Source organism: Syngnathus leptorhynchus, chromosome 10 (genome assembly GCF_054491065.1).
Source record: "Syngnathus leptorhynchus isolate UIUO chromosome 10, UIUO_Slep, whole genome shotgun sequence".
Classification (NCBI taxonomy): domain Eukaryota; kingdom Metazoa; phylum Chordata; class Actinopteri; order Syngnathiformes; family Syngnathidae; genus Syngnathus; species Syngnathus leptorhynchus.
Window position 1 is genome coordinate 10,580,562 of NC_141204.1, and position 11,343 is coordinate 10,591,904.

At 45.8% G+C, this 11,343-nt stretch overlaps 2 protein-coding genes across 2 annotated transcripts in view; one reads left to right on the plus strand and one right to left on the minus strand.

Annotated features, from left to right (window-relative positions):
* Positions 1-4,501, plus strand: part of fmn2a (formin 2a) — a 25,319-nt gene extending 20,818 nt beyond the window's left edge. The window contains exons 15-18 of the mRNA XM_085922417.1: positions 1,345-1,396; positions 2,827-2,976; positions 3,620-3,701; positions 3,803-4,501. Coding sequence (XP_085778543.1) covers positions 1,345-1,396; positions 2,827-2,976; positions 3,620-3,701; positions 3,803-3,829 — 311 coding nt within the window. The 3' untranslated portion in view covers positions 3,830-4,501. The remainder of the gene's footprint in view (positions 1-1,344; positions 1,397-2,826; positions 2,977-3,619; positions 3,702-3,802) is intronic.
* Positions 4,496-9,996, minus strand: grem2a (gremlin 2, DAN family BMP antagonist a). The gene is made up of 2 exons (XM_085922418.1): positions 9,685-9,996; positions 4,496-5,794 (listed from the first exon to the last, which is right to left on the minus strand). Exon 2 carries the CDS (start codon positions 5,791-5,793, stop codon positions 5,224-5,226), a length of 570 nt encoding a protein of 189 aa, XP_085778544.1. The 5' UTR covers position 5,794; positions 9,685-9,996; the 3' UTR covers positions 4,496-5,223.
* Positions 9,997-11,343: the final 1,347 nt, after the last annotated feature.

The following is an 11,343-nucleotide window of genomic DNA, read 5'->3' on the forward strand; positions in this document are numbered from 1 at the left end:
ACTTTTTAGCTCCACCCACTTAATACATTAGTTAGCAATACAAATATTTTCAGTTTCCATATAGGTCATGTCTTCTATTTATCTCTTATAAAAAGCAGCAAATACGGACTCAGATCAGGCAAGAACCTTAACATGCGTCCAGTCTAACGCCTGGCGCATAAATCAGCTGCCATCGGTTTCAGCTCAAGCACACAACATAAAATGGATTGATGGAAATTTGCAATGCGATCTTCAGTCTGCAGTCAGCAAACGCTCCACTAAGCTGCCCCCAAAACGCTCATTGTCAAGAGTTTTAAGAACTGGTCAAAAGTCACCTCGTTGCCTTTCAACACAGCCATTTTTCACAAAGCTTTGGGAAGTTCCATCAAAACAAGAACCCAAGCGAGATAAGACGGCGAGTTGAGCGCTCAACAATGTCTATGTTTGACTGTTTACCTTCTTTTCAAGGAACAAAGCAACTTTGTGATATTGAGCCACATTAATATTATTTACAGATTTATCATATCCATAAACTGACGAGCTGTCATCCCGCAGGAATGGGACTGCGGTCCAATGGGTGATTTAGCGCCGCAGAATTGCGTCGGTCCCAGCGGGTTTCTCCGAGATCTTTCGATGCCGCTCTGGCTTCAATTACGCATCGCAACCAGATATTCCCAGGATAAGAGCTGAACATATATTTGCGCCAGGAAAGATTATCTCTTCTATCTGCTGTCACGTCTGCCTCGCAAAACAAATCCATGAGGAGACTTGACTTTAGGACATGTCTGATCATTGACAGTTTCATGCAACTTTAGCGAACATTTATTGACCGTGAGGGGGCTGCAAAGATAGCGGGCACCGCTGACCGAGGGGGAAAACTCGTACCGCTGGATCGAATCGCCCGTTGCTCTTATTCTCAATGGAAACAGGCAGCCTGTGGATCAGAAAGGAGATAAGCTAACCTTCATCCAGCCAGGCTGTCACACTTCACCGCCATTGCAAGTGACCCCGATGGCCGCTGAGATTACCCTGCTTGAAACCCTGCGGACGAGTGCAGCAGGGACTGTGCATCGGGGACTGGTTTCTTGACAAGCGATTTACTACACGGCCATTCCGATTTTGGTTCCTCACAAGGTGACGCCCCTTAAAGAAGTCATGATTGATCAAGTATTTTTCATCAATCTCCAGCTTGATTTGGATACTGTCAGGTGCTAATCTTAACACCGCGAAGACGACTGTTGGTCTATGTGACGGTGGCGGGCGTAAAAGTCGTGTACATACAAGTCTGCCTGCCGCTGATCTCATCCTCGCACGCATTCCTTTCTCTCGTTTTCCACCAAATTGTCTTTTCTTTCTCTTTTTCAGCCCAAACTGAGCTGGAGACACAGGAGAAACAACTGGCAGACACTCAAAAAACGTAAGCCCTTAATCTGTCCTTCATGATTTTCCCGTAGCTCCTTCACCTCTCTCTCTCCCTCTCTCTCTCTCTCTCTCTCTCCCTCTCTCTCTCTCTCTCTGGTAGGTGATTCCTCTTCTACCATTTCACAGGTTACATAAGGCCCGCTCTTGTGCGTCAAAGCCTTGATTTGTGAGTTTGGAAGTAAAGGCAACACGGGATGATAAATCCAGCAAAGCCTTAAAGACCGTATTCACAGAGGAATATAATCTTGCCGCTTTGTCAATATTTAGGGCATCTGGTTCCCTCGGTTATGGGGAAGGTGCAGGCCGTCGTTCCGGGGGGCCTCAGTAGACGGGAGGCCCCCCCTGTGCGGTGTCTGCGTTGTTTATCTAAGCGGGGCGAGAGGAGACAGCCTCGGCTCCAGGTTTCTGTTACGGCTGGCGTGGAATGCGTTCCTGCAGCACACTCCAAACAAAGACAACCCAACCTGTCCACTGTATTGATCCACTGCAAACCGCCTCGCCGTTCAACACCTTGACGGGCCATGGCTCCAGAGGTTCTGATGGATCGGCGGCGTGCCGCCCTCCCACTTTTCCCCTCATGAACATTTAAACACGTGTCTGTCAAGGTTGGAGGCTTCGAGGTTTCAAGGATGAAACTTGGTCATATTCATCCATATCTATCCCATTAGTTGTTCATGTTGATTATCCATCCATCCATTTTCTGTACCGCTTTGTCCCCACGGGGGTCCCGGGCGTGCTGGAGCTTATCCCAGCGGTCATCGGGCAATAGGCGGGGGACCGGTTGCCAGCCAATCGCAGGGCACATAGAGACGAATAACCATCCACACTCACACCTAGGGGCAATTAGGAGTGCTCAATTGGCCTACCAAGCATGTTTTTGGGATGTGGGAGGAAACCAGAGTGCCCGGAGGAAACCCACGCGGCTCGGGGAGAACATGCAAACTCCACACAGGGAGGGTTGGAGGTGGAATCGAACCGGCACCCTCCTAACTGTGAGGCGGACGTGCTAACCAGTGCACCACCGAGCCGCCTCATGTTGATTATCTGAGGAATATTTTTTTGGTACCTTGTATCTTTGGCCACAATTCATACACATTCACTACATCCAGAGAGACAATAAGAATTATTTTTCTGGTTGTTTGTCTGCGAATGTCTGGCGAGAGTGTAGGCCTCCAGCGAGCAGCCAGTGCTTTAGCGTAGCTAAGTGATACGCTACAGTGCCTTCTGACTCAAGTACAAATTTCTGTCAGTTCTCGAGTCACTGTTTTGTTTCTGAAAAGCATCAAATTCCAAGATAAGCGTCTGGATTCTGCATATTTGCTTGATTCCGCCAATTTTTTGCCATAACTGACTTGTTTTATCTCCCGCTCAAATAGTTTTGTCTGGATGTTCATATTTTCTTTTTTTGTTCTTCTCTTCCTTCAGCTTCTTGGAGCTGAGCACGTCCTTCTCGGTCAAACCCAAATCGGGAGAAAAGGAGGCGTCGCCCGGCACTGTTTTTGGCCTTTGGCATGAATTTTCCACTGATTTTAAAGAACAGTGGAAGAAGCACAACAAGCTGATGTTAAAGGAACGGTGAGTTACACATGAGTACGAGAGATGAATGTTTCTATGGAGACTGCTTGTTCGCACGCTGACGACATAAATAGCCAGAGCCAAGTTAGCAGAGATGAGCTGAGTCGAATGTAACTAAAAAAGCCAAGCTTAGGTGATTCAGTTAGCTAGCTAAGACAAAGACATATTGGCTCGCTTTTTAGCTACATGAATAGAGTCTAGTTGGAAGGAAAAAGAGACGAAATGACCCAAATCTTGTTCCTCACTCCTGAAATCAAAAGAACACACACAGCATCCACTTGGCTTCCACCGCTACGATGGGTACACTGATAACAATGCATGACAACAAAAAGCAAATTGCTCCATGATGCCACACGAAGATCACAAAGTGATACTCGTCAAAGGGCCCCGAGTAAAAGGTCGGCTTGTTCGGCCGGAAAGAATACAAACAAAATTTGAAAGGGTGAACTCTTTGACCTTTTGCTTCGAGCTATCATGCAGCATTTTGTTGCGTGGTGGTGGTCGCGCAATTAAAGATCGTAATCTTCCCTCACTGTGGATTGCTGTGCAAACACACGTCGCTGGCACTGGAAAGTCAACTTTATTCTCCAGAAATATGTTTTCTCATACTACTTTTACTCTATATTTATCCCGGGCATTTTAGGTTGAAGATGGCGGAAGAGTGTTTCAGACAAGCCAAGGAAAAAGCATCCTACAACGTCAAACCCAAACATGCAACTGGCATCGTACGTCATCCTCTATTTTTTTTTTCCTGCTACTCTACTCTGCTTTTTTTTTTTTGGAGTTGTCTGATGAAAAAAAAAAAAATCTCATCTCTCCTCCACAGAAAGCGAAGCTGGGCCAGAAAATGTAAAGCAGAGAACGGCAATCACCCAGGCGACTGCGGTAGTACAATCCGACGTGGCTCCTCAGTCATTTTTACTCCAAAGCGTTCTTTTTTTACAAATCAATTTAATACTGTTGTTTATCGCACGTTGGCCTATTTTAAGCGTATCGAGAGTGGAATGCTCAGCCCATTTCTGGCAGCACTTATTGAATTATTGCTTGCAAAAGACAAACTCAGGCCTCGGGGATTAGAGCGGAGAGGCCAGAAAATGCTCGCTGCAAATTCGTAGCAACACTGTATGCATACGTTGGATTTTAAAAGCCATATGTTTTTTTCTTTTAGTGCAATATTTCAGCCGACTTTACAAGCAAGCAGTTTTTCAACGTAGATCATTTTGACACGGTGCCTTATCACACACGAGTTGACAAATGCGTGCTGGACAAGATGGATTTTAGAGACGTATCATCTGTAATTGAATCTTTCTATTCAGAAAACATGACTTCACTTTCATCCTGCTTCGTGTTGTGATGTCATCAAGCGAAAATTGCTCGCCTTTTTTAATTCTTACCCAGCTCATTTTCTTATTGTCTCATTCCTATCATACACCTGTGTGCTATTGGAGCAGTGATCACATGACATGTTTAGGATCCAACGCCTTTGACCATGAAAAAGATATATACATACATATATTTATTGAATAAAATAATTTACATTAATTTTACATTTTAGTGGCTTTTTCCTGTTTGTCAGCTGCCATGCAAAAAACAAAACTGTTTATATGAAATAGATTTAATATACTTTTTCACAAATGCACACTTACATACATAACATGTTGATATTGTTTTATATATTGCATTGCACTTTAATTACACATGCAGCAGTACAGCCTGTTCTCACATGAATTTAGTAGGATTTTGCACAAAAATATTTTAGCTATAGAAAATATGTGTTCAGGGTTGGAGCTACGGCGTGGCCAGAAAATGTGTAAAGGAGATCTCTGGGAATGAGATTATTTTATTCATAAAACTTTAACATTGAAATATCTATTTACCATAATTCTAGTTTTTGTGTGACTTCCTACTAAATACTTGTGAGAACATGTTGAGCAGTATTTTTTTTAACGTATACTTGTGTGTCCAAAGAGGTGGAAGTCTTTATTGGGTTGCCACCTGTTGTGCAACACTCAATAGATTTAAGGCAAGGAGAAGGATTCAGAAAAGTAGTCCGCCTGAACGTCTTCTACAGCTTTTCACAGTTTGGGCCCAGGATATTCTTTTGATTTTTGGACTCCTTCCCCTGGCAGCAAAGGAAAATGGCAGGTCCAGACTGAGACGTGCCAGACTTGTCCGTCAGTGTCTTCAGTTCCAAGCAAAGAGGCAGGCTAATTTTTGGCATCATCTGTGAGTTTCCCGCCACGGTTCTCACAGCTTCCCGTGTCCGCTCACGTCCACGGACATGCATCGACACTGTTTGACCCGCTGCACTTTGCGGTGCCGGAAAGGTGGCTGCAGGTCGGGGCAATCCAGCTGCACGGTGAGCTGTGTGACGCGGTGCGGCCTGCAGAAGGAGCACGACTGAAAGGGCTCCTGGGCCTTGCTGTGGCCTTTTCTTCCCTGTCCCCGGTTCTGGCCGTGGGCTGAGCTGCTGGGCCCCATGTGGCGGGGGATGTAGAAGGAGTTGCACTGGCCGTAGCAGAAGCGGTTGACCACGGTGCGGCTCCGGCAGCCGTCCTCACTGATGGTCTGGCGCAGGGGTTGGGTCTTGCACCAGTCCCGACGCAGGTAGCGGCGCTCGGTCACCACCAAGGCCTCGCGGCTGGACGAGAGCACCTCGGGCTTGGGCTGCACCAGCCGCTGGTGGCGCTCGGAGGACAGGTTGCCTTTGCTCTTGTACGGCGATGGGATGTGGCCCTGCGGCCGGGTCTTTTTGCTTCCTGCCGTGCCGCACAGGACTCCGGCCAGTAAGACTCCGATGGTTATTCTCCACAGCATTCTAGATCGGACACATGACAAATGAGCATACGTTAGCAACAAAACGCAAAACATCGGTCTTGGTTTGATCAGAGAAGATTCCTACCACACGTTCATGCTAACCAGCTTCATTGTCTGGCCTTGCTGAGATGAATTTGTCAGCATCGGCTTGGCATGCTTTTGACAGTGAAAGCATTTGCGGTCTGCTATTCGCAAACTCAGCTCTTCACCTCACCAGATAAAATATCCAAAAAGAATCCGAAATCGATGGATAAATAGTTGCACAGTCTCCACATATACAGGGTTTGTCAGCAAAGTTCAGGACAGATGTCAAACTACAACTTTTCTCCTTCAATGTGGGCCCACAAAGAGATTCTGTGCCTTTCATTTGTTCAGTGCGTGAGATGAGGCGAGTTGTCTGAATACAACTCAATGCTGCTTCACCCGAGCATCTGACAGTTCCTGGCCACCGTCAAACTGGAGCAACCTCCCTCATTCAACTTGTTTTTGTGTCTCTACGTGACACATCTCACTTAAGAGAGAAGCTTTGCATGTGTGGGAGGAGCTAAGTTTAGCCTGGGTTGTTATTGGAGGTAACGGCGAGTCGAAATCTAATTGTCTATAAGCAATTTGGAAGGTGAGTATCCAAATTGGTATTGGTCCAGTCATCAGGCGAAATAACTGGTCTTTTGTTTACTTTATGCTGCAAATATGTAAACCGGCATTGGATAGGCCCATCTGCATGCCATTAGGGGCGAAGACTGGAAACCCCCCTGGTCTTGGTCCTGGTCCTGGTTTTATTCTTTTTGCTGATATGCTTTTATTTTAAGGCTGTACTGAGAATGACCTGCTGTTTCTCCTATTGTCTTCTATATCGTCCTCACGTCATAAACGGAGAATCGATCCCGCGTCTGCCAACAAGCGTGCCGTCAGTGTTTAGCGCCAGCACATTTTTGACCATCACTCAAGCATCTTTTGAGCAGATGTTACTGAAAAAGACCAAAAAAGAAGCGAAGCGCCTCAAGGCCATCGTTCGCTTGTGCTCGGCGAATGTCTCCAACCTACGACTCAACCCACCCTGGAACAAATTACTTGACAATAATCCGCTTTGGAGTTTGGACTTCTTTTGTGACAGTCGTGATCCTGATGTCAAGGTGGCCGTGAGTGCTACCCCCCCCCCACCCCAACCCCACCCCCACCCCACTAGGAAGGGATGATGGGACCGTTTGCGTACGCAGGACATCATGACGGATGGCTCCTCGAGTCTGCAGCCGAGCTTCCTGCCTACCAACCGGGCCTGCTAGCACCGGTCCTGACAAGCTCTCCTCATCAATCCTGCGGTCAGACAATCTGAGGCTTCGGTTGAGGGATTTGAGGCTTTGCAAAGGGCGGGGGACTGCCGAGCTGGGGCGGTTCGTGGTTTGAGTCAGGAGACAGTAGGAAGAGGGACGAGAAGATGTTGAGGTTTGGGGTCTCTCCCCACAACTTTGTTTTTATACTCCCCCCCCCAAAAAAACATTCCCCACTCTGTCACTCCATCTGACGCTTGCACTAATCATTCCAGCGTCCCGCCGACGGAAGGAGACTGCGGTGGAAAAAAGCCGAGCTCTCCGTCTGCTCGAGGCTAATATCACCCACGTAAACATCTCTGCGACTGCAGTGTGACCGCAAATTCTTTAGGGGACATGCTTCACTGAAGTGTGGCAGACCTTGCTTCCAAAATTCAAGCCTCTAATGAAATTACAAATACCAGAACCAAATACCAGAAAGAGAACAGCCATTAGGCTTTGCGGCATTTTATTTTCCACAGCGGCACTTTAATGGCTCAGCTTTCAAAAGCCCGAGCAGGATCTTTTTAAAAGACGGCCCCGTTTGCAAAGAAAATCGAAATCAAACACGACCTGATGTCTCAATTATCGCAGCGCCTCCAACACATGCTAAAAAGTGTGTTTAATTAGACGAGAGCGCCGTTTAAGTCACACTTCCACGCGTGACCACACACACACGGAGCGGAGCGGATGCCCGGCAGAATGAATATTCTTCTTTCATTTCAACAAAGAGGAAGTGTGTCATTATCTGTATTAGTTGCATATTCCCAAACTGCCCGTTAACAGTTGGGCTGTTTTTACTTTTTTTGCCGCAGACGGGCGGGAGCGGGAGAGAGGCGGGCGGACGGGCGGGAGCGGGAGAGAGGCGGGCGGGCGGGAGCGGGAGAGAGGCGGGCGGGCGGGGTCTACTCGGCGGCGTCAATGTGTCAAACGCTCGCATGGCCGGGAGGTTGCTGCAGGCACTTTGGGCAGCCTGTTTGTCACCACAATCCATCTTGATAATGACTCGCAGATATTGAGCTTTTCCCTGTAAAGTGCCGACTCGAGTGCAAGAGAACGCCTTCGCCTCGGCAGCCAAATGGAACGCTTTACAAGTGAATGACGGCCAATTAGAGAGACTTCTTGGTTTCTTCAGAGTCTTCAATCAAGAGCGGGCCACTCGGTGACGGCATTTAATAACGCTTTTGAAGCTGGTTTATATTGGCCTTTGTCCAAAAACCACAAACTTAAATATTCCCAGATTTGATTCTATTTAATGTCCTTTTGTTGATTAAGCTAATTAATCAATCAATGTCTATTTAATCCATTTGGACATTTAGGACAATCTGACTGGCTATGTAGGAGCCATTTGCAATTCTATGTATGAAAATGGATTGCACATTTTTAACTCAGTAGCTTTGAGGATGAAGGTGTCTCAAATTTAATTTAATGCTGAGTGCCAAGCAGGGTGGCAGTGGGTCCCATTTTTTAGACTTTGGTATGACCCGGCTGGGGTTTGACCCCACAACCTTTTAGTCTCAGGGCAGACACTCTACCACTAGGCCACTGAGATGGTTCAATCTTTTGTAGACATCTGGAAATGGCAAAAATGACCCCAAAATGCCGGATTTAAACCGAAATGGCACACTTTCTGTCTTTTCGTCTAAGGGTTCTTGAGACTTTTTTTGTGGGTTTACCCATGATTGACACGCCCACCAAATTTTATGTTGCTTAGTGAAACGAGCTTCAGGAGCTGAATTTTCCCAAAACGACAATTTAAAGAGGGTCTTTGCAGTGCAGGCTGTGACCCCCCCCCCACGCCCCTTTTCTTCACGTGTCAAAGCTTCCATCAAAGTGCAGTTTGAAAGTCTTTAGCGTTTGGTAAAAGGACTTGTTGTGTCAGTGCGCTGGCTAAATCCTCTTTTAACGACGGCGCACACTGTACAAGGTGGCGCTGTCGCCGCCGTGGTAAGACGGATCAGAAGGCGAAACGCTTTAAGCGCGGATCGCACGCATTAGGGAGCAACACCTTGAGAGAAAACACTGCGTCATATACTGGCGTGATTCGGAATCTTTTTCCCTCAAGCGGTCTTAATCTCACTGAAATGGACTATCATCACACACTCCAATTCCTAGCGATCTGTGGCTAGTAATTATAGTCATTTCTGCAGCACACTTTGATCCAAAGTATCTTCAAGTTGGAGATTTGGACTCCGGGTGGGCCGGCGGTGGGAGTCGAGCAGCCCACATTGATTGAGTCAATAAGTACAGATGCTCCGATTACACGCTGCTTTGGAACGAGGAGTCGCTTCCTGCTCACTGGGAGCAACCTGAACTTTGAATTTAAAATTTCTTAAACTAGTTAAAGTGACTGTTTTGTAATAATTGGACCGATCCATTTCATATTGTTGTTGTTAGGGTCTAATTTCAGTGGCGTGTAAAGGGGGGGGGGGGCAAAGGTGCAGCAGTGGGGCCCCTCTGGGCACCCATTCGAGGGGAGAGGCTTGCGTGTTATTTTTCAACTCTAAATTAAAATTGAGTTATTATTTGCGCTTTATGTGATTCAAGTGCTGAAGAGGAAAAGTCTGTGCAAAGTGAGTCATACCTCTCAGCGTGACAGTAATGTGTCAAGGATGCGGTCTGGGCAGGTCATTCCACCTTCGGCTGTCCTTGCGTCCGCTGCCAGACTCTGGTTTCCATGACAACAAAGTCCGTAAGTCTCCCCAAGGATCGCCCCCCCCACTTTGCTCTTCTTCCAGAGTCAAAGTCTTGAAAACAATGAGTAGTCAGTCATGTTGTTGTCATCTCTTGGCTCCTGGATGAAGGTCGGAGAGAACGCCTGTGGGTCTTACGGCGAAAGCATCTCACGGTGCTCGGTGTGTGTGCGTCCTGTGTGTGTTTGCGTGCAGCGAGACTGTCAGAGTGATCCGCTGACTGTAAAGCCTTGCGACTTACTTTGAATCAGCAGCAGCCCCTTCCTTCCCTCCTCAAGAATGGGAGGCTTTTTTCCTATTGGCCCTCATTGTGTGATTCAAGCACTCCTTTTATTTATGTGCCCGATTCTTAATACTTCATCAAGACTGACGGCTTTTCCTATCGTTCTTGAGCCACACCATATATGTAGTTGTGTAGTTGAGAAGATGCATCAAATTTTGACTTTTGTTACTGGACAGAATGTTTGGAGAAGAGACAGCAGGCACAATGGGAACCTTGTTAATTGGGGTGGATAGAACAATTATTTGAAAAAAACTGAAAATTAATCAGGAAAAAATGTGAACACAATGAAAACGGAGAAAACACAAACTAAGTACACATTAAAGTGTATATACATATATTTTTTGTCTCTTTAAACACATTTTAAAGACACTAGAAAAAAGATTTGAAAAAAGATATGAAATACAAAACCCCTTTATATAAATTGCTCAAGGGAAAAAAATAGGAAAAGGGGAGTGGAAAAATACAATGACAAAAAATTGTGAAAGAACAAAACAGCCTACTCTCAAAACAAATAGTCTAAAGACAGAAACCCCCAAAAAATGGAAAAAGGAAATGAGAAATTGCGCAGAAAAAAAAGAGAAGGGGTATAAGGAACCACAAGCAAATTTGGGAAAATGTGGGAAGTAGAGGGAGACAAGCCAAAAACAAATAATAGAAATAAACTGAAAAATGGCCAGATTAAAACAAAAAAAAAACTCAAAATGTGGAAAAATGATATCAAAACAACGACCCAGTGCACATATTTGCACGCCTAATCTTGATGACAGCCTGCGGTGTCTTAAGAAGCCCTCTTCTCTTCTTCCCACCATCCCGCCATTTTCTCACCTCATTTCTTTAGCAAACAATCTATCACCCTCTGGCGGCTGAAAGGCCACATTGCACGTTGAACGAATGACGAGCCACAAGAACAGACAGAGGGCCGACTTTAATCATACAAGTAAGTCAAAGTGTCTTTAAATATGGTATAAAAATAAATGCAGAGAGGAAAAAAAAGAACAATTATGTTGTAATATAAGACAGTAGACAGCAAGTATCCTCTCTTTTTTACAGGTGCAGTGGAAACCAATTATTGGAGTGCGGTAAACTAATGCAAAGCAAAAAGAAATAAATTAATGCACACTAAACAATCATCGTAATATAGGTGTGTGTGTGTATATATATATCTATATTGTATATTCATTCTCCACAACACTTTCCCATAGTGTGACAAAGTCTGTCTGACCTCAAGTCGAACAACGACACTGGCTAGATTGATCATTTGAAGCTT

Coding starts and splice junctions, on each gene's coding strand:
- grem2a (XM_085922418.1), bottom strand. CDS start 5,793: ATGCTGTGGAGAATAACCATCGGAGTCTTACTGGCCGGAGTCCTGTGC.